At 43.1% G+C, this 25405-nt stretch overlaps 1 protein-coding gene across 1 annotated transcript in view; it reads right to left on the minus strand.

Annotated features, from left to right (window-relative positions):
• Positions 1 to 25405, minus strand: part of HOMER2 (homer scaffold protein 2) — a 255201-nt gene that overhangs the window by 51950 nt on the left and 177846 nt on the right. Inside the window, exon 5 of the mRNA XM_040414053.1 lies at positions 957 to 1093. Coding sequence (XP_040269987.1) covers positions 957 to 1093 — 137 coding nt within the window. The remainder of the gene's footprint in view (positions 1 to 956; positions 1094 to 25405) is intronic.

The raw sequence follows: 25405 nt of genomic DNA on the forward strand, positions 1-25405 counted from the left end.
CAGAGCCTAAGCCTGGTGCCCTGCTGTATCCAGGTAGGAGCACCATGACACAGAGACTATTAAGGGCCGCTCTACACCACTCGGCATTCCACTAAACCTGGGACGGGATAGGGCCCGGGGGCAGCACGTTGCACAGGCAGTAGAGTCACACAGGAGGGTAGCGAGCCTATGGTGCTAGGTGGGTGTGTGGGAGGAGATGCCCAACTATTAACAACAGCAAAAGGTTGTAAAGAGTGCTGTAAAGAGCATGTGGAATCATATTACTGGAGGTTGTATTAACACAGCTGGCACTGGGACCAGGAAACTACACACTCAATGTTTATGGGGGTTTCCAAACCCCTGATATTGATGGCCTATCCTCAGGAAAGTTCATTAATATCAGATCAGTGAGGGTCCCCCACCGATCAGCTGTTCCCTGCAGCCTCTGGCGCTGGAACTAGAACGGTCAATGGAACTGTAAGCACAGCTTCATGAAAGTGTAGTGGCCGTACCTGGTTACTGCATCTCAGCTCCCATAGAAGTGAATGAGAGCTGAGCCACGTTAACCAGGTGCGCCGCTACACTTTGAACAGAACTGTGCTTCCTGTTCCATTGACTGTGTTAGTTCCAGCTCCAGAGGCTGCAGGGAACAGCTGAGCAGGGTGTGGGACCCTCACCGATCTGATATTAATGACCTATCCTGAGCATAGGTCATCAATATCCAGAGCCTAGAAAGCAAACTCCTTTAATATGCAATGAAGCTGGCACTTTTAATGGGCAGTGCTATGGTTGTCACTATTTTATGGACACTGGTATGTTTCTGGCACAATGGCAACAGATGGTGCCATGTTTTGGGAACTTACATGGTTATAATTATCACATGGGAAAAATCGTCGCAGGGAAAACAATGGGCATTCTGAAATTTATTAAGTTATTGTTAACAAAAAAAAAACACAAAGCCATTAGATGTATTTTACCTTTGTGCTAGGGCAGTTTTCAGTTTATCATTTTCAGTCTTCAGCTCGGAGTCAGGAGGGGTGCCATGGCAAGCCTTTTCATCGTCTGTCCCGTTCACACTGGATGCTCGAGTAGATGGAGTTTCCCGACCCGATTCCTGAAAGGACAAACAGTTATGTGAAATCACCCGCAAAGGACAACACAAATTACCAATGACAGCATAAATATAAAAGATGAATACTAACTGAAAGACACAGATAATTAAGGGAACATCATACAAGAAGTATTAGTATGCAATGGTAGGGCATTTCAAGTATTATTACAATAAATCTAGTAATACAATATTTTTCGTTTTTTATGTAGATTATATTTTCCTCTCTGGTTGTACCCTCTGCTGTTTCTCCCGTGGCACTCAGTAGTGGGACAGTGCTCAGTGGCTTTCCAGCTCCCTTCCTCCTCAGTTCTGATGTAATGATTTCACAGTGTAGAATCCAGAGATCTTTCATTCATCCCTACTTCTATAGTCATAACATATATAGCTATATCCCTCTCTAGACAGGGAAGGACAATGGGAAGGGGCATTACATACAATAGTGCTATTTGTTTGTGGACTTGGTAAGGCTACGTGTAGAGGACCATATTTTATTGGTGGCTAACAAGGGCACAGTGCAATACACTCTTAGGAGATGCAGGTGCTTGATGGCCACATAAAGCAAGTTGATACCCACCCACTGAAAGGGAAGAGACAAGAGCTGCAGATGGGTGGCATTACTCCAGGTATTTTCTTTTTTACTTTATTAGTTGGATAATTCCTTTAATCCACACTTTGTTACACAGGTTAAAAATAAAACACCTTTCCATCAGTTTCAACCTTTAAATTATCTACTTAAAGGGGTTGTCTCACTTCAGCAAGTGGCATTTATCATGTACAGAAAGTAAATAAAAGCCACTTACTAATGTATTGTGATTGTCCATATTGGTTCCTTTGCTATCTGGATTCATTTTTCCATCAAATTATACACTGCTCGTTTCCATGGTTACGACCACCCTGCAATCCATCGAAACCAAACCGCCTCGGCGGTATATAGACATATGAGGGAGTATAAATTAAATGCAAACCTAGAACACCTTCCCATTTATATAAAATATAACTTTTAATGGTATCTTAAAAAAACATAAGCTCAAATCAAGCTCAGACCCCATGGGTCAAGACAACACAGATACAAATGAAATACTTATTATCTCAGAACAACAGATAGCTTTTGAATTATTCCGAGGTTACTCACGGTTTGAGGATATAGCCCGATGTTAATTATTTGAAGTTTGCAGGGGGCTCTCTACAGAAAAGGACGTGGTGAGGATATCTATTTATGAACACTCCAGGGAAACGATGCATAGGAGACAAAATGGGAAACAGATAAGAAACAGATAAGAAACACCTATTTTTCCCTATGCGCCCCTTCCTAGATCTCAGCCCAGGGACACCCCTTAATGGTAGGGGTTCCCTGTCCTCGTACCTAGTCTATATACCCCTGTAAAGCCCTGACATCCCAAAAGCCTGCATCCTGGCTCTAGTCTCCCAGAGGGTCCTGATTGAGGGGCACCGAGTGAGAGTCTCTACCATGAGACTTAAAGAGGACCTTTCACCGATCCTGACATTGTGAACAAGTATCATGACATATACAGCGGCACTTACTATTATCCCTGGGCGCCGCTTTCTCCCGTTATGCCCTCCGGTATGTTCGGGGACTTGGTTATAGTAGGCGGAGTCTGCTCTTGTTCTCCTGGGCGTCTCCTTCTCCTAGGCTGTAGTGCTGGCCAATCGCATTGCAGAGCTCACAACCTGGGAGAAAAAAACCTCCCAGGCTGTCAGCTCTGCGCTGCAATTGACCAGCGCTACAGCCTGGGAGAAGGAGACGCCCGCAGAACAAGGGCAGTCTCCGCCCAGTATAACCAAGTCCCCTAAGTCTCCGCCTACTATAACCAAGTCCCCGAATATACCGGAGGGCATAACGGGAGAACGGAGCGGCGCCCAGGGATAATAGTAAGTGCAGTGAGATCCCTGGGCGCCGCTGTATAAGTCATGATACTTAGTTCACAATGTCAGGATCGGTGAAAGGTCCTCTTTAAGCTAAGTACTGTATATATGATCCCCTGACGAACTAGTCTTGATATTTATTGACTGGGGAAACGCTGCGTCAGGATATTTGTTTGGTTTATATACCTACCAATATTTATTGGTTTTGTCCTTTAGTGGTATACCTATTTATGTATTCAGCAGGTTAATGTAGCCATATATGCCCCTTTTAATTAAAGTAGGGCTTTACAGGGGTATATAGACTAGGTACGAGGACAGGGAACCCCTATCATTAAGGGGTGTCCCTGGGCTGAGGTCTAGGGAGGGACGCATAGGGAAAAATAGGTGTTTCTTATCTGTTTCCCATTTTGTATCCTATGCATCGTTTCCCTGGAGTGTTCATAAATAGATATCCTCACCACGTCCTTTTCTGTAGAGAGTCCCCTGCAAACTTCAAATAATTAACATCGGGCTATATCCTCAAACCGTGAGTAACCTCGGAATAATTCAAAAGCTATCTGTTGTTCTGAGATAATAAGTATTTAATTTGTATCTGTGTTGTCTTGACCCATGGGGTCTGAGCTTGATTTGAGCTTATGTTTTTTTAAGATACCATTAAAAGTTATATTTTATATAAATGGGAAGGTGTTCTAGGTTTACACCCTGCAATCCAGCAGCAGTGGCTGTGTTTGCACACTAAAGGAAAAAGCGCCGGCCTCTCTGGTGGCCAGGACTGGGGGAGCTCACATAGGCCGGTGCTTTTCCCCCCCTGATTTGAGCATCAAAGCATTTCATGCCCTGATGCTCTCCTTTGCCCTGCGCTGAATCGCGTAGGGCAAAGGCATTTTTAGGAGATCCGGTGACGTACCGTGCACTCAATAGGGACTGCTAGGTGGAGGCTTCCGCCCAGCAGTGAGCCTGGTGATGTCACCAGCACTAATGGGCGGGCTTTAGCGCTGTCCTAGCCTGTAAAATGACCAGGACATTGCTAAAGCCCACCCATCAGAGCCAGTGATGTCACCGAATACACTGCTGGGTGGAAGCCTCCGTCTAGCAGTGTGCTATTGTAAACAAAAACAAAAAACTTTCCCTGCGCAATCCAGCACACGGCAAGGGAGAGCATTGGACAATAAAATGCTCCAATGCTCATATCAGGGGGGCCAGAGAGGTGAAGATGGGGATATGTCCGGGTTCAGCTCTGAACCCGGACAACCCCTTTAAAAAGGTTGTGCCTTAATATTAACTTATCTCCCATCCACAGGATAGGGGGAAGGCATCTGGTCTGTGAAGGTCTAATAGCTAGATTCCCCAATGATCATAAAAATGGAGGTCCTGTGCACCTGAAAGAATGGAATGGTGGTCAGGTATGCGCACCGCCACTCATATATTTTCTATGGGACTGCTGGACAGAGCTGAGCACTGAACAATGCTATCTATGGCAGTCCCACAGAGAATGAATAGGATAGCAGCAGGCCTGCTTGGCCAACGCCCTATTCTTTGTGGTGCACATGAACTCCATTCTCCTGATCACCGGGGGACACAGCGGATGGACCTCGGTGGATCAGATACTTGTTCCCTATCCAGTGGATGGTGGATAAGTTATCGTGAGAGTGAAACTAGCCCCCTTGTAACAGTGCAGTATTTTCACACACAGAGGAGAACCAAGAGAAGGCAAATGCACTTAACCCCTTAAGGACCGGGCTCATTTTCACCTTAAGGACCAGGCCATTTTTTGGAAATCTGACCAGTGTCACTTTAAGTGCTAATAACTTTAAAACGCTTTGACTTATCCAGGCCATTCTGAGATTGTTTTTTCGTCACATATTGTACTTCATGACACTGGTAAAATGAAGTCAAAAAAATTATTTTTTTTGCACAAAAAAATACCTAATTTACCAAAAATTTGGAAAAATTTGCAAATTTCAAAGTTTCAGTTTCTCTACTTCTGTAATACATAGTAATACCCCAAAAAATTGTGATGACTTTACATTCCCCATATGTCTACTTCATGCTTGAATTGTTTTGGGAATGATATTTTATTTTTTGGGGATGTTATAAGGCTTAGAAGTTTAGAAGCAAATCTTGAAATTTTTCCGAAATTTACAAAAACTCAATTTTTAGGGACCAGTTCAGGTTTGAAGTCACTTTGCGAGGCTTACATAATAGAAACCACCCAAAAATGACCCCATCTAAGAAACTACACCCCTCAAGGTATTCAAAACTGATTTTGCATACATTGTTAACCCTTTAGGTGTTGCACAAGAGTTATTGGCAAATGGGGAGGAAATTTGAGAATTTGATTTTTTTGTCTAATTTTTCATTTTAACCCATTTTTTCCACTAACAAAGCAAGGGTTAACAGCCAAACAAGACAGTATCTTTATTGCCCTGACTCTGCTGTTTACAGAAACACCCAATATGTGGCCGTAAACTACTGTACGGCCTCACAGCGGGGCGTAGAGTGAAAGGTGCGCTGTTTGGTTTTTGGTAGGCTGATTTTTATGGACTGGTTTATTTACACCATGTCCCATTTGAAGCCCCCTGATGCACCCCTAGAGGAGAAACTCCCTAAAAGTGACCCCATCTAAGAAACTACACCCCTCAAGGTATTCAAAACTGATTTTACATACGTCGTTAACACTTTAGGTGTTGCACAAGAGTTATTGGCAAATGGAGATGAAATTTGAGAATTTCATTTTTTTGCCTAATTTTCAATTTTAACCCATTTTTTTCACTAACAAAGCAAGGGTTAACAGCCAAACATGACTGTATCTTTATTGCCCTGACTCTGCCATTTACAGAAACACCCAATATGTGGCCGTAAACTACTGTACGGTCACACAGCGGGGCGTAGAGTGAAAGGTGCGCCGACTGTTTTTTTGACACCATGTCCCATTTGAAGCCCCCCTGATGCACCCCTAGAGTAGAAACTCCATAAAAGTGACCCCATCTAAGAAACTACACCCCTCAAGGTATTCAAAACTGATTTTACAAACTTTGTTAACCCTTTAGGTGTTGCACAAGATTTAATGGAAAATAGAGACACAATTTCAAAATTTCACATTTTTGGCAGATTTTCCATTTTAATATTTTTTTTCCAGTTACAAAGCAAGGGTTAACAGCCAAACAAAACTCATTATTTATGGCCCTGATTCTGTAGTTTACAGAAACACCCCATATGTGGTCGTAAACCGCTGTACGGGCACACGGCAGGGCGCAGAAGGAAAGGAATGCCATACGGTTTTTGGAAGGCAGGTTTTGCTGGACTGTTTTTTTTGACACCATGTCCCATTTGAAGCCCCCCCTGATGCACCCCTAGAGTAGAAACTCCAGAAAAGTGACCCCATTTTAGAAACTACGGGATAGGGTGGCAGTATTGTTGGTACTAGTTTAGGGTACATATGATTTTTGGTTGCTCTATATTACACTTTTTGTGCGGCAAGGTAACAAGAATTAGCTTTTTTGGCACCGTTTTTTTTTTTTGTTATTTACAACATTCATCTGACAGGTTAGATCATGTGGTAATTTCATAGAGCAGGTTGTCACGGACGCGGCGATACCTAATATGTATTACATTTTTTTAATTTATGTAAGTTTTACCCAATGATTTCATTTTTAAAACAAAAAAAAGTTTTAGTGTCTCCATAGTCTAAGAGTCATAGTTTTTCAGTTTTTGGGCGATTATCTTAAGTAGGGTCTCATTTTTTGCGGGAGGAGATGACGGTTTGATTGGCAATATTTTGGGGTGCATATGACTTTTTGATCGCTTGCTATTACACTTTTTGTGATGTAAGATGACAAAAAATTGCTTTTTTTACACAGTTTTTTTTTTTTTTTTTTTACGGTGGTCACCTGAGAGGTTAGGTCATGTGATATTTTTATAGAGTCGGTCGATACGGACGCGGCAATACCTAATATGTATACTTTTTTTTTATTTATGTAAGTTTTACACAATGATTTCATTTTTGAAACAAAAAAAATTATGTTTTAGTGTCTCCATAGTCTAAGAGCCATAGTTTTTTCAGTTTTTGGGTGATTATCTTAAGTAGGGTCTCATTTTTTGCGGGATGAGATGACGGTTTGATTGCTACAATTTTGGCGTACATGCGACTTTTTTGATCACTTTTATTACCTTTTTTTGGGAAGTAAGGTGAGCAAAATTTCAATTTCATCATAGTTTTTTATTTTTTATTTTTATGGCGTTCACCGTTCGGGTAAAGTAACATGACCGTTTTATAGATCAGGTCGTTACGGACGCGGCGATACCAAACATGTGTAGGGAATGTTATTTTTTTAATTTTTAATCAGTGATAAATGTGTTTTTGGATTTTTACTTTTTTTTCACTTTTTTTCACTTTTTTTTTTACCCAGATCCACTTGGTTCTTGAAGATCCAGTGGGTCTGATGTCTGTATAATACAGTACAGTACAATATATATTGTTCTGTACTGTATTTTACTTACACTGAACAGATCTATGCTTTCAGCATAGATCTGTTCAGCACCATGGACAGCAGGACGCCTGAGAGGCGTCCTGTTGCCATGGGAACCTTCCCCGTCTGCTCAGAACTTCGCAGACGGGGAAGGGTAAGGATGGGATCTGGCGGGGGGCTGTCTGGGAGCTCTCTCCATCGGGGGGCTGCAAAGGCACAGCAGCCCCCCGATCGGAGAGGGAGGGAGCTCCCTCTTACTGTTAACTTTTTCCATACAGCGGTCCGTACGGACCGCTGTATGGAAAGGGTTAAACGGCTGACATCGCATCACCGATGTCAGCCGTTTATACCAGGGTGCCAGCAATGTGCTGGCACCCTGGTATACCCACTCTACACCAACGATTATTCAATGGGAGGCGGGCGGGGGATCGCGATCCCGCCTGCCGCACCGCCCGCCTCCCGCACCGCCCCCACCGCCCGCAACACCCCCCCTGCACCTCCCACCGGGCTAAAATCATTCAGAGGTGCAGGGGGGGGTGATAAAAATATATTTTCGGCACACTAAAGTTTCTGATCGCCGCGGTCAGGGACCGCAGCGATCAGAAACAGCAGAAAGCGCAACAAACCGCAGGTCTGAATTGACCTGCGGTTTGTTGCGATCGCGGACATGGGGGGGTCACGGGACCCCCCCGCGCATTTAGCCGAGGTGCCTGCTCAATGATTTGAGCAGGCACCTTGTTCCGATCACAGCCGGCCGGGCGGCAGTGATCGGAACAACACATGACGTACCGGTACGTCATGTGTCCTTAAGGACTCGGGAAACATGCCGTACCCATACGTCATGTGTCCTTAAGGGGTTAAAGGATAACTGTCATATTTTTTTATATTTGCTAGTTTATTAGAGCTAGGCATGTATACCTGAGTTAGTCTGTCAATGATTACCAAAAGATGTGTAATTACCTTATAATAACAACTTTCATTAATCTCCTCTGTCCCTTTCCACTGGTCCCTTAAAAGACCATTGCTAGGGCTCATCTGTCTCCGGCTAGGAAGACAGAGGGGCGGTCATTCACACTGCATGCCTGCATTAGGCTACAGAGTGAGGAGGCGTGTCTCTCAGTAATCCAATTTAATTGGCTGGCAGGAAGCTGCTGGCTACAGCAAGTTTGTATGTGACCTGAGGGAATGCAGTTTTGGCCTCAGAGAACTGGCAGAGGAACGATCTTGAGAAGATCCTCATAATGTAGGATTCAAAACAGCCGTAACCAAGGGGAAAACTCAAGGAAAACAGTGGTAATTGAAGAAACGAAAGATTGCTTTATGTATAATGCTGCTGCAGCAGTAACATATGCTAAAATAGATTTTTTTTTTAATGAAAATATGACAGTTATCCTTTAAAAGACCCAGACTGATATCAGGCACTTCATGGTGGGAAACCACCTGGGTTCCTCATTGTCTAGTGTGGCAGAAGAAGCAACCCACTCCTCTGTTCCTGTGCTCCTCCAAATAAGAGCACATATTTTATTCAAACAAAAACGTATAGGAGATGTCCAGTTCTAGAAAAGTGGGTCTGCTGTTTTTCCAGACCAGCTGTCTGTCCTTGAGGCATGTCTGGTATTACATACTGAATTGAGGTGTCAATGTGATGTTCTTCTGATAGCATGTTTGCATGTCTGAAATGGAACCTCTAAATGGAAAGTAACTTTAAGGGAGTGATTAAAATATTATGGAACCAAATATATATGAACCTCAGGTGCAGAAATGGTTAATGTCAAGAAGGAATGCAGATGAATATAGAATAAACTGTACCCAGAATAGAATTGTAGTTTTACATTTTTCCTTCAAGAACTATGTGATTTGTTTTCAGAGGAGGGCATCTTCCAGAAGAGAAATCCTCGCCTGTCAGAACATAAGCACTAAAAATGATGGGAATTACAAAAGGATTTGCAGGCTTTCATGTTGTTTTATGAAGCCGTGTTAATAAGTACGGAACAAGAGTCGGACTTCTGATTTGGCAGATTCCGAAAAATCTGGAGACCAAGCTGTTAAATGATCTGTGAAGATGAGGGGGGCAGAACTATTAAATAGTGTATGCTTCTGGAAATCCCAGCAAGTTATGGGTTTTCTGAAGATCCCAACAGCACATTGATCAGCTGTGATCTTCACTAAATATATAACAGAACCGGGGAAAACAATTCTGATCCAGCAAATTCTAAACCATAAAATAGCACATTGGAATCAATTCAGATAAAACGAGCGCTGGGCCTACCTAGATTTTTTCATGTACAAAATATTAGACATAATGGTTCTTCTGCAAATGAATGTACTATTGAGAAAATGTCATTAGATTAAACCCTACAGGAGAGGGTGACTTAATACGACTTGTCCAGTACGAACACAAGATGTCCCCAACATTACAGTGATTAGATATGTTCACAAGAACATGGAGATAAGGTTGTGAGTGCATACTTGCCAGCATTCTTGTCGGTTATTTCGGGGGGAACTTAAGCCCTGCCCCTGGAAAGCAAGAACTAGCAGGGACCACCCACTTATAGGCAGGGTTTACATAAGAACCACCAAATACCCAGAATAGCCCGAATTTGTTGGGATCACAAATTATTGACAGTCCATGCAAATTCAGGGTCGTTGGCAACTAAGGGGGGGGGGGGGGGTGATTTATCAAAGCTGGTGTAAAGGAAAACTGGTTTAGGTGCCCATAGCAACCAATCAGATTCCACTTTTTCTTTTTCAGAGCTCCTTTGGAAAATGAAAGGTGGAATCTGATTGGTTGTTATGGGAAATTAAGCCAGGTTTCCTTTACATCAGTTTTGATAAATCTCCCCCAATGTGTTAAGATAGAAGAATGTAGTAGAAAGCAGCAACCAGTTTACAAGCTGGAGTATATACAAGTCTACAGGATTTTCCAATCCCCATCTACATGGATTTCTTTATGCAGATTGGTCTTTCATGACCATTATCTTGCAGATTGTTCGCACATTACTTACGGATATCTTCTATTTCTTTCAACGGAGTTTAAATATGCAAGTAATTCTGCAACTGAAAAGTGTATTGCAGATTTACTTGAAGATTTGGTGTGTGTTTCTTTTACTACAAACCTGCAATGTGTGAACTTGGACTAAATAATGTTTATCACATGAAGCGTATTTAAACATAAGACCAAAATCAATCAGAACTGAACCTGGATATAACCTCTTCTTTACTCATTTACTATGTACGAGTGGAGCATCAGGGCATTTCCTTGCTGCGATACTCTCCCTTGGCTTGCGCTGCACTGCACAGGTCAAGGTCTGTTTGTTTACTGCCAGTGAGGTACTGAGCTTGACCTCACTATGCTAGGCGGAGACTTCCGCCTAGCAGTGAGCCATGTGACGTCACCGTCACAAATGGGCGGACTGCAGTGCTGCCCTGGGCTGTAAACAAAAAGACCTCACCCTGCGCAGTGCAGCACAAGGCAAAGGGGAGCACTCCACTCATACATAGTAAATGAGTAAAGAAGAAGTTTTATCCAGGTTCAGCTATGAATTACTATGGGATTACTATGTGGGGGGCAAATTACTATATGGGGCAGTGTGGGGGAAACTACTGTGTGGGGGAAAATACTATACGGGAAAGTGTGGGGGAAATTACTGTATGGGGCAGTGTGGGGGAAATTACTGTGTGTGGGGGGGCAAATTACTATGGGGGGATTACTATGGAGGGGCAGTGTGGGGGGAAATTACTATATGGGGGCAGCGTGGGGGGCATTGCTATTGGAGAGACACTGTAGCAGCAATTCTATTATTTTTGGGAACACTATACAGGGATTATTACCTGGAGCACAATATAAGGTGTTATTATTACTGAGGGCACTCTAGGGGACATTATAGCTGCTGTGGACACTATAGGGACATTTGGGGTAATTTATCAAACTGGTGTAAAGTAGAACTGGCTTACTTGCCCATAGCAGCCAATCAGATTCCACCTTTCATATTTGACAGCTCTTTTAGAAATCCAGGTCTACTTTACACCAGTTTGATAAATGACCTCAATTATGTCTACTGGGGTCACTATTTTTTCAGCAGCATAGTACCTGGGGCATTGGGGGGCACAACGGGCACAGTATTGGGTGTGGCAGCAGGATGACACTGTGGGGACACCATTTGTTAGCTAGGTAAAACCTTAAAATAGGCTACTAAGTAATTATTTTGGTTGAAGAACAAATCAGATATTTATTTAGTTGCAACTTTATTCTTTTATATGACTTTGCAGATCTCTGTATAACCTTGAATGTATGCTTTATGGGTATTTACATCCCTAATGGTATACCCCATGCTTCTCATCTGATAATATCATTGTGTGTTTTGCTGTTTTTGTACGAATCAGACCACACTTTTGTATTGTATTTTGAAAAAAAAAATAATACAATTCTAAAAAAAAAAAAAAGACGACTGAAGACGACCGAAGAAATTTTCAATGTAGGCGCACGGACTGCTGGAGGATGTGCCTCATCATAAATTTAGGCGCATTCTCAGGCAGCACAGGGACTATTAAAGAATAAATGCAGCTCTTTGATAAATGACCCCCATTGTCTGAAGTATTATAGCAGCGTGGAGGAGCATGTTCTGCTATTTACATAAAAGAACAGCATGCCACAGGCCATGAAAGATTTAAGTGAAACAAGATGAGAATGGCATAGATTTAATGGTGCATATTCACCAGTCTTCTCATGCATTTATGCATATTAATCAGGAAGCTTTCATATTCAAAGAAGAAAAACTCCTCCATGACAATAACCTTTCCTTAATAAGGAAAAAATGTCGCCGTGTACCTCCCAATCACATCTGTTTGGAACATGAACAATGAAACAACCTACAAAAATGAGTGAAATTCTCAGGTATGAAAAGATATTACAGTTCAGAATTAGATTCAAATGTGTTCAGAACAGATTCTATATTACAGAGTCCTAGGCACTCAGTGTGCTACCATCTGATAAAAAACATTAGGCCCCTTTCACACGGGCGTTGCGGGAAAATGTGCGGGTGCGTTGAGGGAACACCCGCGATTTTTCCACGCGAGTGCAAAACATTGTAATGCGTTTTGCACTCGCGTGAGAAAAATCGCGCATGTTTGGTACCCAAACCCAAACTTCTTCACAGAAGTTCGGGCTTGCGATCGGTGTTCTGTGGATTGTATTATTTTCCCTTATAACATGGTTATAAGGGAAAATAATAGCATTCTGTATACAGAATGCTTAGTAAAACAGCCTGGAGGGGTTAAAAAAAAATAAAAAATCATTTAACTCACCTTAGTCCAATTGATCGCGGCCCGGCATCTCCTTCTGTCCCCTTTACTGAATAGGACCTGTGGTGAGCATTAATTATAGGTCAAGGACCTTTGATGACGTCACTCTGGTCATCACATGGTACGTCACATGGTAAAAGATCATGTGACGTACCATGTGATGACCGGAGTGACGTCATCAAAGGTCCTTGACCTATAATTAATGCTCACCACAGGTCCTATTCAGTAAAGGGGACAGAAGTGATACCGGGCTACGCCATCAAGTGGATTAAGGTGAGTTAAATGATTTTTTTTTAACCCCTCCAGCGCTGTTTTACTATGCATTCTGTATTCAGAATGCTATTATTTTCCCTTATAACCATGTTATAAGGGAAAATAATAATGATCGGGTCTCCATCCCGATCGTCTCCTAGCAACCATGCGTGAAAATCGCACCGCATCCGCACTTGCTTGCGGATGCTCGCGATTTTCACGCAACCCCATTCATTTCTATGGGGCTTGCGTTACGTGAAAAACGCACAAAGAGGAGCATGCTGCGATTTTCACGCAACGCACAAGTGATGCGTGAAAATCACTGCTCATGTGAACAGCCCCATAGAAATGAATGGGTCAGGATTCCGTGCGGATGCAATGCGTTCACGTCCCGCAACGCATCCGCGCGGAAAACTCGCTCGTGTGAAAGGGGCCTTAGAACCCAGCATGCGACAGTAAATACTCACAGATTTCAGATGAATCTAAGAAAAAACATCACTGTCTCCACCAGGGTCGGGGCAAACTGGGCAATTGCCAAGGGCCTCAATCCTCTAAGGGGCCCCCTGCTTTAGTCCTGGCAGATCTCAGGACTCCAGAGTGGGGAATTTCCCGGCTTAGGAGTCCCTGATCTGACTCCCTATATAGATGTGTCCATATATGGAGTCAGTGTTATGAACATGAAAGGGGTATTCCCAAGCATGATCGCTATGCTTGGGGACACCCTGTGTATACAAGTCTAATTTAGACTCTATTTTTGAAGTGTTTCTGTGGGAATTTAAACTCACAAACATCTACATTATAGGCAAGAACCTTAACCACTGGGCTATAGAGCTCAATGCTAAGTCATTGCTTAAACACCTCATATAAGTTTCTCTTGTATAATACAAGAGAAACTTCTATGAGGTTTTCCATACAAGAGAAACTTCTATGAGGTTTTTCAGCAATGACAGTATTGAGCTCTATAGCCTAGTGGTTAGGATTCTTGCCTTCAATGTAGATGATTGTGAGTTTGAATCCCCACAGAAACATTTTAAAAATAGAGGCTAAATAAGAAGGCTACTTTCACACTCGCGTTTTGGCTTTCCGTTTGTGAGATCCATTCAGGGCTCTCACAAGCGGTCCAAAACGGATCAGTTTTGCCCTAATGCATTCTGAATTGAAAAAGATCTGCTCAGAATGCATCAGTTTGCCTCCGATCAGTCTCCATTCCGCTCTGGAGGCTTGACACCAAAACGCTGCCTGCAGTGTTTTGCCGTCCACTTGACGAAACTGAGCCAAACGGATCCGTCTTGGCACAATGAGGGACACAATCTGGCACAATGGAAAACGGATCAGTCATCCATTGACTTTCAATCGAGTTCATGACAGATCCGTCTTGGCTATGTTAGGCTACTTTCACACTGGCGTTTTGGATTTCCGTTTGTGAGATCCGTTCAGGGCTCTCACAAGCAGTCCATAACTGATCAGTTTTGCCCTAATGCATTCTGAATGGATAAGGATAAGGATCCACTCAGAATGCATCAGTTTGCCTCCGTTCTGTCTCCATTCCACTTTAGAGGCGGACACCAAAACGCTGCTTGCAGCGTTTTGGTGTCCGCCTGACGATGCAGAGGCAAACTAATCCGTCCTGACACACAGTGTAATTCAATGGGGATGGATCCGTTTTCTCTGACACAATCTGGCACAATAGAAAACGGATCAGTCCCCCATTGACTTTCAATGGTGTTCAAGACGGATTCATCTTGGCTATGTTAAAAATAATACAAACTGATCCGTTCTGAACGGATGCAGATGGTTGTATTATCTGAACAGATCCGTCTGTGCAGATACATGACAGATCCGCACTAAACGCGAGTGTGAAAATAGCCTAACAGATAATACAAACGGATCCATTCATGACGAATGCATGCGGTTGTATTATTGTAACGGATCAGTTTTTGCAGATCCATGATGGATCTGCCCAAAACGAGTGTGTGAAAGTAGCCTTAAATACACGGGGTGTACCCAAGAGTAAAAAGTTAGATTTTATTGAGCAAAACGTAAAATATGATAAAAAAACACCCGTATTAACCCACATCAACTTTTTTAGGGCTCTTTCACACTTGCGTTATTGTCTTCCGGCATAGAGTTCCGTCGTCGGGGCTCTATGCCGGAAGAATCCTGATCAGGATTATCCTAATGCATTCTGAATGGAGTGAAATCTGTTCAGGATGCATCAGGATGTCTTCAGTTCCGGAACGGAACGTTTGTTGGCCGGAGAAAATACTGCAGCATGCTGCGCTTTTTGCTCCGGCCAAAAATCCGGAACACTTGCCGCAAGGCCGGATCCGGAATTAATGCCCATTGGAAGGCATTGATCCGGATCCGGCCTTAAGCTAAACGTCGTTTCGGCGCATTGCCGGAGCCGACATTTAGCTTTTTCTGAATGGTTACCATGGCTGCCGGGACGCTAAAGTCCTGGCAGCCATGGTAAAGTGTAGCGGGGAGCGGGGGAGCAGTATACTTACCTTTCGTGCGGCTCCCCGGGCGCTCCAGAGTGACGTCAGGGCGCCCCAAGCGCATGGATCATGTGATCGCATGGACACGTCATCCATGCGCATGGGGCGCTCTGACGTCATTCTGGAGCGCCCCGGGAGCCGCACGGACTGTAAGTATACCGCTCCCCCGCTCCCCACTACTACTATGGCAACCAGGACTTTAATAGCGTCCTGGGTGCCATAGTAACACTGAAAGCATTTGGAAGACGGTTCCGTCTTCAAATGCTTTCAGTACACTTGCGTTTTTCCGGATCCGGCGGGCACCTCCGGCAACGGAAGTGCATGCCGGATCCCAACAACGCAAGTGTGAAAGAGGCCTTAACTTGTGTAATCAGTATTTTTTGTTGCACCCCCGCTCAGGACGTCTATAGGCCCGCTCACTGCAGCAAGCTAAGGCTACTTTCACACTTGCGGCAGAGAGATCCGGCAAGCAGTTCCGTCGCCGGAACTGCCTGCCGGATCAGGCAAAATGTATGCTAACTGATGGCATTAGTAAGACTGATCAGGATCCTGATCAGTCTTAAAAATGCCTGATCAGTCGAAAAAATGCATTGAAATGCCGGATCCGTCTTTCCGGTGTCATCCGGCAAAAACGGATCCGGCATTTATTTTTTCACCTTTTTTTCAGTCTGCGCATGCGCATACCGGAAGGACGGATCCGGCAATCCGGTATTCTGAATGCCGGATCCGGCACTAATACATTCCTATGGGAAAAAATGCCTGATCCGGCATTCAGGCAAGTCTTCAGTTTTTTTAGCCGGAGATAAAACCGTAGCATGCTGCGGTTTTCTCTTTTGCCTGATCAGTCAAAACGACTGAACTGAAGACATCCTGATGCAAACTGAACGGATTACTCTCCATTCAGAATGCATGGGGACATACCTGATCAGTTCTTTTCCGGTATAGAGCCCCTGTGACGGAACTCTATGCCGGAAAAGAACAACGCAAGTGTGAAAGTAGCCTAAGCCTTATCAGGACTCACTTTGTAAAAAATAATTTTTTTGTTTTCATCGCAATATTCTGACCCTCATTTTTTTATAGTTATGTCTACGGAGATGTGTGGGGGCTCATTTTTTGTGGGACGATCTGTCGTTTTTGACAAGACCATTTTAGGGTGTGTATGACAATCACTTTTTATTCAATGTTCTTGGGAGATAAAGTGCTGAAAAAAAAACGCGAATCTGCCTTTTTTTTTTTCTGTTACGTTATTTACCATATGGGCTAACTTTTTAAATATTTTAATAGTATTGGTGTTTTCACATGCGGCGATGCCCATAATGCAATTTTTTTCCCCCAATTTTTTTTAAATATTTTATATTTTAATAAAAAAATATATATATTTTTTTACTTTTTGTTAAGTCCCCCAAGTGGACCACAATTTACAATCATCAAATGTAAATTGCTCCATTAGGCTCAATTCACACATCCGCAATTCCATGCCGCATTTTGCGGAACGGAATTGCGGACCCATACATTTCTATGGGGCCGCACGACGTGCGGCCCCGATCCGGAATTGCGGACCAGGACCCGCAATATCGATCCTGAAAAAAATAGAACATGTCCTTTTCTTGTCCGCAATAGCGGACAAGAATAGGCATATTCTCTTAGTGCCGGCAATGTGCCGTCCGCAAAATGCGGAACGCACATTGCCGCTGTCCGTGTTTTGCGGATCCGCAAAACACACACGGATGTGTGAATGGACCCTTAGTCTGTATAGAAATCACTATATCACAGTTCAGTGCTGCCATCTAGTGGTCTGAACTGGAATATACTAACAATGAGCCTGGAAGCCTAGTACAGGCTGTGGCTTATTTATAAAAAAGGGTGCTTTCCCCAAACTCCACTGGGGAAAAGCGCGCTTGAAGAGGAATTCCGCGATTTCGGTTTTTAACACTTTCGGATGCCGTGAGTGAGGGGAACTCATTGTTGTGAAGGGAGGGGGCATGTGGCATATTCTGGGGTCATGAGGGTGAAGAACAATGTGAGGAGCTTTGTGGGGTGTAAATCTGTGAGGGAGGGCCGGAATCGACATAATGTAACGGTGTTGTTAGTACCTTATTATAAGATTTAGATTTTGTGCAGGGCCACATTTTGTCTAAAACCGGCCCGGGCCTCCACATTAAATGCTAAGTAGAGCAGTGGTCCTCACCTCCAGTCCTCAGGGGCCACCTGCAGGTCACATTTTCAAGACTTCCATAGTATTAAGCAGGTGATATAATTAGTGTCCATGCATCAAGACTTCCCACAGGTATTCATTCTGTGGGATCTTCTCAAATCATGACCAGCAGGTGGGCCCTGAGGACTATTGTACAGTATAGGCGTATAGTGATCAATTAATCCATAATGTCCAACTTAAGAGAATACATAGCATCTCATATAGCCGATCTCTACGCAGATGAGGAGCGAAAGGTGTAAAGGGATCTTTGGCTAGGTCAGGTTTTGTGTTGTTGAATTTAATCTTTTGGCAGGAGGCAGGATAGCCACAAGGTGAATATGATAATTTTTTAAAGGCTATGTACACCTTCGCAAGCAAATTTTTATTTCTGATTGCATTTTACAAATTTTTGGCTAAAAATCATATTTTCAATTAAAAATATTGAGCCGTTCCGCCACAAAGGGTTAACTGTTTTACTAACTGTGTGACTGGTACTTTCACTCTCACTTTGTGCCATCTAATAACCCTTATCTCTTAATTACTAAATGGTCATAAACACTTATTTAAAGGGACACTGACAGGGCCAATAAGCATATTGAGGTATATATATGGCAGTACAGGTCTTATAATGGGTATTACAATCATCTAAGTATCCCCCCTGTCCACATTATACATACAGTAAACTTACGTTTTATAACCTGCTCCAACGGTCTTCAATCTGCCCAAGGGGCGGCGTTTCACCTCTCTTGCGCCCAGCCAGCCTCCCCCAACTGCCGCTTTGAATCGCCGCCCAGCTCATGAATATTCAGTTTGCTGGGCGGCTTCTGCGGTCCCCGCTCTGAAGCGCTGCGCTTAACAGTGCCCTGCGCATGCGCCAGATCTTGTGAAGTCGGGGACAGTAAGCGCCGCCCAGCGAAGTGAATATTGATGAGCTGGGCAGCGCTTACTATACCGGACTTCACAAGATCCGGCGCATGCGCCGGGCACTGTTAAGCACAGCGCTTCAGAGCGTGGACCGCAGAAGCCGCCCAGCAAACTGAATATTCATGAGCTGGGCGGCGATTCAAAGCGGCAGTTGGGGGAGGCTGGCTGGGCGCAAGAGAGGTGAAACGCCGCCCCTTGGGCAGATTGAAGACCGTTGGAGCAGGTTATAAAACTCAAGTTTACTGTATGTATAAGGTGGACAGGGGGGATACTAATGATTGTAATACCCATTATAAGACCTGTACTGCCATATATATATACCTCAATATGCTTATTGGGCCTGTCAGTGTCCCTTTAAGCCACATTCTTATCAGTAGGATAAGAACTGAGCTATAATGAGTGTTTATGATGTCAGAGAGCACAGATAAGGAGCAGTCAGCTCCCAAACTGATGGAAAAGAGGGAAAATCCAGAGGCTGCTACTAGAGCATCTCAGCTATGTACAGAAAAAAGCATTCCATATTTTTAATAAAGACCAATTGAAAAGATGATTTTTAGCTCAAAATAAGTACAATGCAATAATAATAAAAATTGTTCCCAATGGTGTACATAGCCTTTAAGTCCTGTTTCCATTATGCACTCGTATAGAACTGGCTCTGTCTATGCAGGTGGAAATATACCCTGAACATAAATCTTATCCAACTCTATGCGTGCTCATACTGTAGCCAGTGGGAATCTTTACACAACCTATGAGAAATTCAGATGACCCGCAGCATTATAACATGGCATGGTAATCATGGAAAAAAGGGATATAAATATTTAAAGGTGCATGGTGTTATTTACAGATACTAGTATATGATTTTTCCCCCCCATATATAGCCCTTTATTCACAGTGCGTAGGCGGGTGTCCCACAGTCATTCTTGGTTGCTATAGTAACATCTTAAAACAAGGCTCATAAGCAGCAGGCCAACAAGATTTCCTTAGTTCCTTATTTTGGACATTTTGTTTTCTATTTTTTCAAACCTTTTAATGGATTATAAGAATTTTTCACGGCTTATGTTTAATCTGTATCATTTTCGCTGCTGGAAAGGTCATAGACTAATTATAACCTGACTATACACTTGCATAAAGGTTGCATTATGAGCATGCACAAAATTTCTGCCGTGAGCTATTACAGCAAATAAAAATCTAAGAAATGCTTGAGTTGACTTCACAAGCTTATTACTGATTAGAGACGTCATCGGCTCCGTAAAAAAAAATCACTGTCACAGGCATATACAGTCAGGTCCATAAATATTGGGACACAATTGTAACATTTTTGGCTCTATACACCACCACAATAGATTTGAAATGAAACGAACAAGATGTGCTTTAACTGCAGACTGTCAGCTTTACATTGAGGGTATTTACATCCAAATCAAGTGAACGGTGTAGGAATTACAACAGTTTGCATATGTGCCTCCCACTTGTTAAGGGACCAAAAGTAATGGGACAATTGGCTTCTCAGCTGTTCCATGGCCAGGTGTGTGTTATTCCCTCATTATCCCAATTACAAAGAACAGATCAAAGGTCCAGAGTTCATTTCTAGTGTGCTATTTGCATTTGGAATCTGTTGCTGTCAACTCTCAAGATGAGATCCAAAGAGCTGTCACTATCAGTGAAGCAAGCCATCATTAGGCTGAAAAAACAAAACAAACCCATCAGAGAGATAGCAAAAACATTAGGTGTGGCCAAAACAACTGTTTGGAACATTCTTAAAAAGAAGGAACGCAGCGGTGAGCTCAGCAACACCAAAAGACCCGGAAGACCAAGAAAAACAACTGTGATGGATGACCGAAGAATTCTTTTCCTGGTGAAGAAAACACCCTTCACAACAGTTGGCCAGATCAAGAACACTCTCCAGGAGGTAGGTGTATGTGTGTCAAAGTCAACAATCAAGAGAAGACTTCACCAAACTGAATACAGAGGGTTCACCACAAGACGTAAACCATTGGTGAGCCTCAAAAACAGGAAGGCCAGATTAGAGTTTGCCAAACGACATAAAAAAAAAGCCTTCACAGTTCTGGAACAACATCCTATGGACAGATGAGACCAAGATCAACTTGTACCAGAGTAATGGGAAGAAAAGAGTACGGAGAAGGAAAGGAACTGCTCATGATCCTAAGCATACCACCTAATCAGTAAAGCATGGTGGTGGTAGTGTCAAGGCATGGGCATGTATGGCTGCCAATGGAACTGGTTCTCTTGTATTTATTGATGATGTAACTGCTTACAAAAGCAGCAGGATAAATTCTGAAGTGTTTCGGGCAATATTATCTGCTCATATTCAGCCAAATGCTTCAGAACTCATTGGACGGCGCTTCACAGTGCAGATGGACAATGACCCAAAGCATACTGCAAAAGCAACCAAAGAGTTTTTTAAGGGAAAGAAGTGGAATGTTATGCAATGGCCAAGTCAATCACCTGACCTGAATCCGATTGCGCATGCATTTCACTTGCTGAAGACAAAACTGAAGGGAAAATGTCCCAAGAACAAGCAGGAACTGAACACTGTTGCAGTAGAGGCCTGGCAGAGCATAACCAGGGATGAGACCCAGCGTCTGGTGATGTCTATGCGTTCCAGACTTCAGGCTGTAATTGACTGCAAAGGATTTGCAACCAAGTATTAAAAAGTGAAAGTTTGATTTATGATTATTATTCTGTCCCATTACTTTTGGTGCCTTAACAAGTGAGAGGCACATATGCAAACTGTTGTAATTCATACACTGTTCACCTGATTTGGATGTAAATACCCTCAGATTAAAGCTGACAGTCTGCAGTTAAAGCACATCTTGTTTGATTCATTTCAAATCCATTGTGGTGGTGTATACAGGGAGTGCAGAATTATTAGGCAAATGAGTATTTTGACCACATCATCTTCTTTATGCATGTTGTCTTACTCCAAGCTGTATAGGCTCGAAAGCCTACTACCAATTAAGCATATTAAGTGATGTGCATCTCTGTAATGAAAAGGGGTGTGGTCTAATGACATCAACACCCTATATCAGGTGTGCATAATTATTAGGCAACTTCCTTTCCTTTGGCAAAATGGGTCAAAAGAAGGACTTGACAGGCTCAGAAAAGTCAAAAATAGTGAGATATCTTGCAGAGGGATGCAGCACTCTTAAAATTGCAAAGCTTCTGAAGCGTGATCATCGAACAATCAAGCGTTTCATTTAAAATAGTCAACAGGGTCGCAAGAAGCGTGTGGAAAAACCAAGGCACAAAATAACTGCCCATGAACTGAGAAAAGTCAAGCGTGCAGCTGCCAAGATTCCACTTGCCACCAGTTTGGCCATTTTTCAGAGCTGCAACATCACTGGAGTGCCCAAAAGCACAAGGTGTGCAATACTCAGAGACATGGCCAAGGTAAGAAAGGCTGAAAGACGACCACCACTGAACAAGACACACAAGCTGAAACGTCAAGACTAGGCCAAGAAATATCTCAAGACTGATTTTTCTAAGGTTTTATGGACTGATGAAATGAGAGTGAGTCTTGATGGGCCAGATGGATGGGCCCGTGGCTGGATTGGTAAAGGGCAGAGAGCTCCAGTCTGACTCAGACGCCAGCAAGGTGGAGGTGGAGTACTGGTTTGGGCTGGTATCATCAAAGATGAGCTTGTGGGGCCTTTTCGGGTTGAGGATGGAGTCAAGCTCAACTCCCAGTCCTACTGCCAGTTTCTGGAAGACACCTTCTTCAAGCAGTGGTACAGGAAGAAGTCTGCATCCTTCAAGAAAAACATGATTTTCATGCAGGACAATGCTCCATCACACGCGTCCAAGTACTCCACAGCGTGGCTGGCAAGAAAGGGTATAAAAGAAGAAAATCTAATGACATGGCCTCCTTGTTCACCTCATCTGAACCCCATTGAGAACCTGTAGTCCATCATCAAATGTGAGATTTACAAGGAGGGAAAACAGTACACCTCTCTGAACAGTGTCTGGGAGGCTGTGGTTGCTGCTGCACGCAATGTTGATGGTGAACAGATCAAAACACTGACAGAATCCATGGATGGCAGGCTTTTGAGTGTCCTTGCAAAGAAAGGTGGCTATATTGGTCACTGATTTGTTTTTGTTTTGTTTTTGAATGTCAGAAATGTATATTTGTGAATGTTGAGATGTTATATTGGTTTCACTGGTAAAAATAAATAATTGAAATGGGTATATATTTGTTTTTTTTTAAGTTGCCTAATAATTATGCACAGTAATAGTCACCTGCACACACAGATATCCCCCTAAAATAGCTAAAACTAAAAACAAACTAAAAACTACTTCCAAAAATATTCAGCTTTGATATTAATGAGTTTTTTTGGTTCATTGAGAACATGGTTGTTGTTCAATAATAAAATTAATCCTCAAAAATACAACTTGCCTAATAATTCTGCACTCCCTGTAGAGCCAAAACTTATAGATTTGTGTCGATGTCCCAATATTTATGGACCTGACTGTATAACACACAAGAAGCCCAAGCATCTGGTATCAAAAGAAGGATCCCTTCCACAGTTTCAGCAAAATTGGCAACTATGTGGTACAACCTAGCAGGTGATTATGCCCAGTGGTATAGCTACAGGAGTCATAGTAGTCGCAATTGCAACAGGGTCCCTAAACCAGGTAAGCTCACAAGTCCCCCTCCGCACACTAGATAAAATTCCATGGCACACAAAAGTAATGTGTTCCAATTCTTTTCTTTATTTATACATGAGACTAAGAAAACCAGATGAGTTGGTCCAAACTGAACTTTTTAAATGGAATATAGAGAGAACTATGCAGCCAGTCAGTTATAGCTGCGCTGTCCTCTGATCATAGATACATGCAGGGAGGCAACAGGAAGCTATGGCCCAAGCAACACAGGAGCCCAGGAGATGAGTAACCACTGAACCCCAGGTGTACAGCATTAACTACCAGGGATACTGAAATAAGCCCCCTGTCCAAAGCACCTACCGGTAGTTATAGTTTCAATAGATTTTTATTGAAGGTTTATTTTTATTTTTTCCAAAAACATAAGTATACATCATAAAAAAAGCAATCAGCAAAAAACTAAGGGATGAAAACAAAACCAACATAGTATACAGAGCATAGTAGTTCCTGAGTACATATATGGTCACTGATCGAGTTTAGGCATACACAGCATCAGTCATATACCCATTGGGAACACCAGCAGTGGGGTCACATGTCATGCAGTAGCTGCATATCCTCTCTGCTTTAATTAACACTTGGCGGTAATGGCGTGGCATAGATTCTAGTCAGGCACAATAGCCAACGATTATGTGTAACTATCCTGGATTGCATTGTAGGAGCAAAGACAAGTTCACAGTGCATATGGAAATTCACCAATTGTACTACCTCCTTTGTTGAGGGGGGTTGTGCCAATTTCCAGCGGCACGCTTTCACCTTTTTTGAGGCATTGACATATGTGCCACAATCCAGCGAGCGCAGTATGGGATCTCTGCTAGACCCATGCAGAGAATGGTTAGTTCCGGGGTTAATGATATCCGTAACCTCTCCAATAATGGTAGAAGTTTTTTACTGTCGGGCAGTGCCACCACATACGAGTTGGGGTGCCTAGTTCCCCACAACCCCTCCAACACAAAGGGGAATAATTTGGAATGATGTGGGATAGCCTGTTCGGGGTCAAGTACCATCTGAGTAGAATTTTCCTATTCTGTTCCGTATGGTTAATACACCGAGAACACTTCATATATAAAGCAGCTTGCCATGAAGACAACCGGAATTCTTTCCCCAGTTCTGCTTCCCATTTTAGCATGAATGGCTGTTTGACCTCAGTGTCAGCCGTAACTAGGGTGGAGTACCAAATAGATAGATTAGAGCGTTGTGGGGTGTCAGCTGTAAATAGCCCATTGAGTGGCTCAGCTCTGCTCAGAAATACCTGTGGGGGAATCGTGGAAAGGAAGTGGCTGATCTGTAGATACTGGTAAAAAAAAAAGGGAGTTAGGCCCCTTGCAGACGAGCGTGAGCGGATTAGGTGCGGATGCGTTCAGTTAAAAAATGCACAATTTTGCAAGCAAGTACATTCAGTTTTGTTTGCGATCGAGTTCAGTTGTTCAGCTTTTATCGCGCGGGTGCAATGCGATTTATTGCGCTTTGCACGCGCATGATAAAAAACTGAATGTTTACAAACATCTCTTAGCAACCATCCGTGAAAATTGCTTCGCATCCGCACTTGGTTGCGGATGTGATGCGATTTTCACGCAACACCATTAATTTATATGGGGCCAGCATTGCGTGATTTTCACGCAACGCAAAAGTGATGCGTGAAAAACATCGCTCATGTACACAGCCCCATTGAAATGAAAGGATCCGGATTCCGTGTGGGCGCAATGCGCATTGCACCTGCGTGGAATACTCGCTCGTGTGAAAGGGGCCTTAGGCAGCGCAAATTTAGAGTGCAGGGTTTTAAAAAATACAAGCACTGAGTTGGTAAAGAGGCATCCCAAAATGTCAATGCCACATTCTAGCCATCTAGGGAGAGATAGTGTGAGAATATGATGTTCAAGGACTGTGATAGGGAAGGTGAGGGCATCTAAATGTAAACAACCACTAGATTTGAATAGGCGGGACCAAGAGAAGAATGTGGCTTCCATAGTGCTTAGGCGCAGGGTTATACGGTCATAAAGCATATGCAGCCAATAGAGATTTCAAGGATTTCCTTCTGATAAAATGCTCCTCTATGTGCAACCATTGGTGGGTCGAGGGTGCTGACCACCATTCTGTCGCCTGGTCCAGCAGATTGGCA

This window comes from Bufo bufo, chromosome 1, assembly GCF_905171765.1.
Source record: "Bufo bufo chromosome 1, aBufBuf1.1, whole genome shotgun sequence".
NCBI lineage: Eukaryota > Metazoa > Chordata > Amphibia > Anura > Bufonidae > Bufo > Bufo bufo.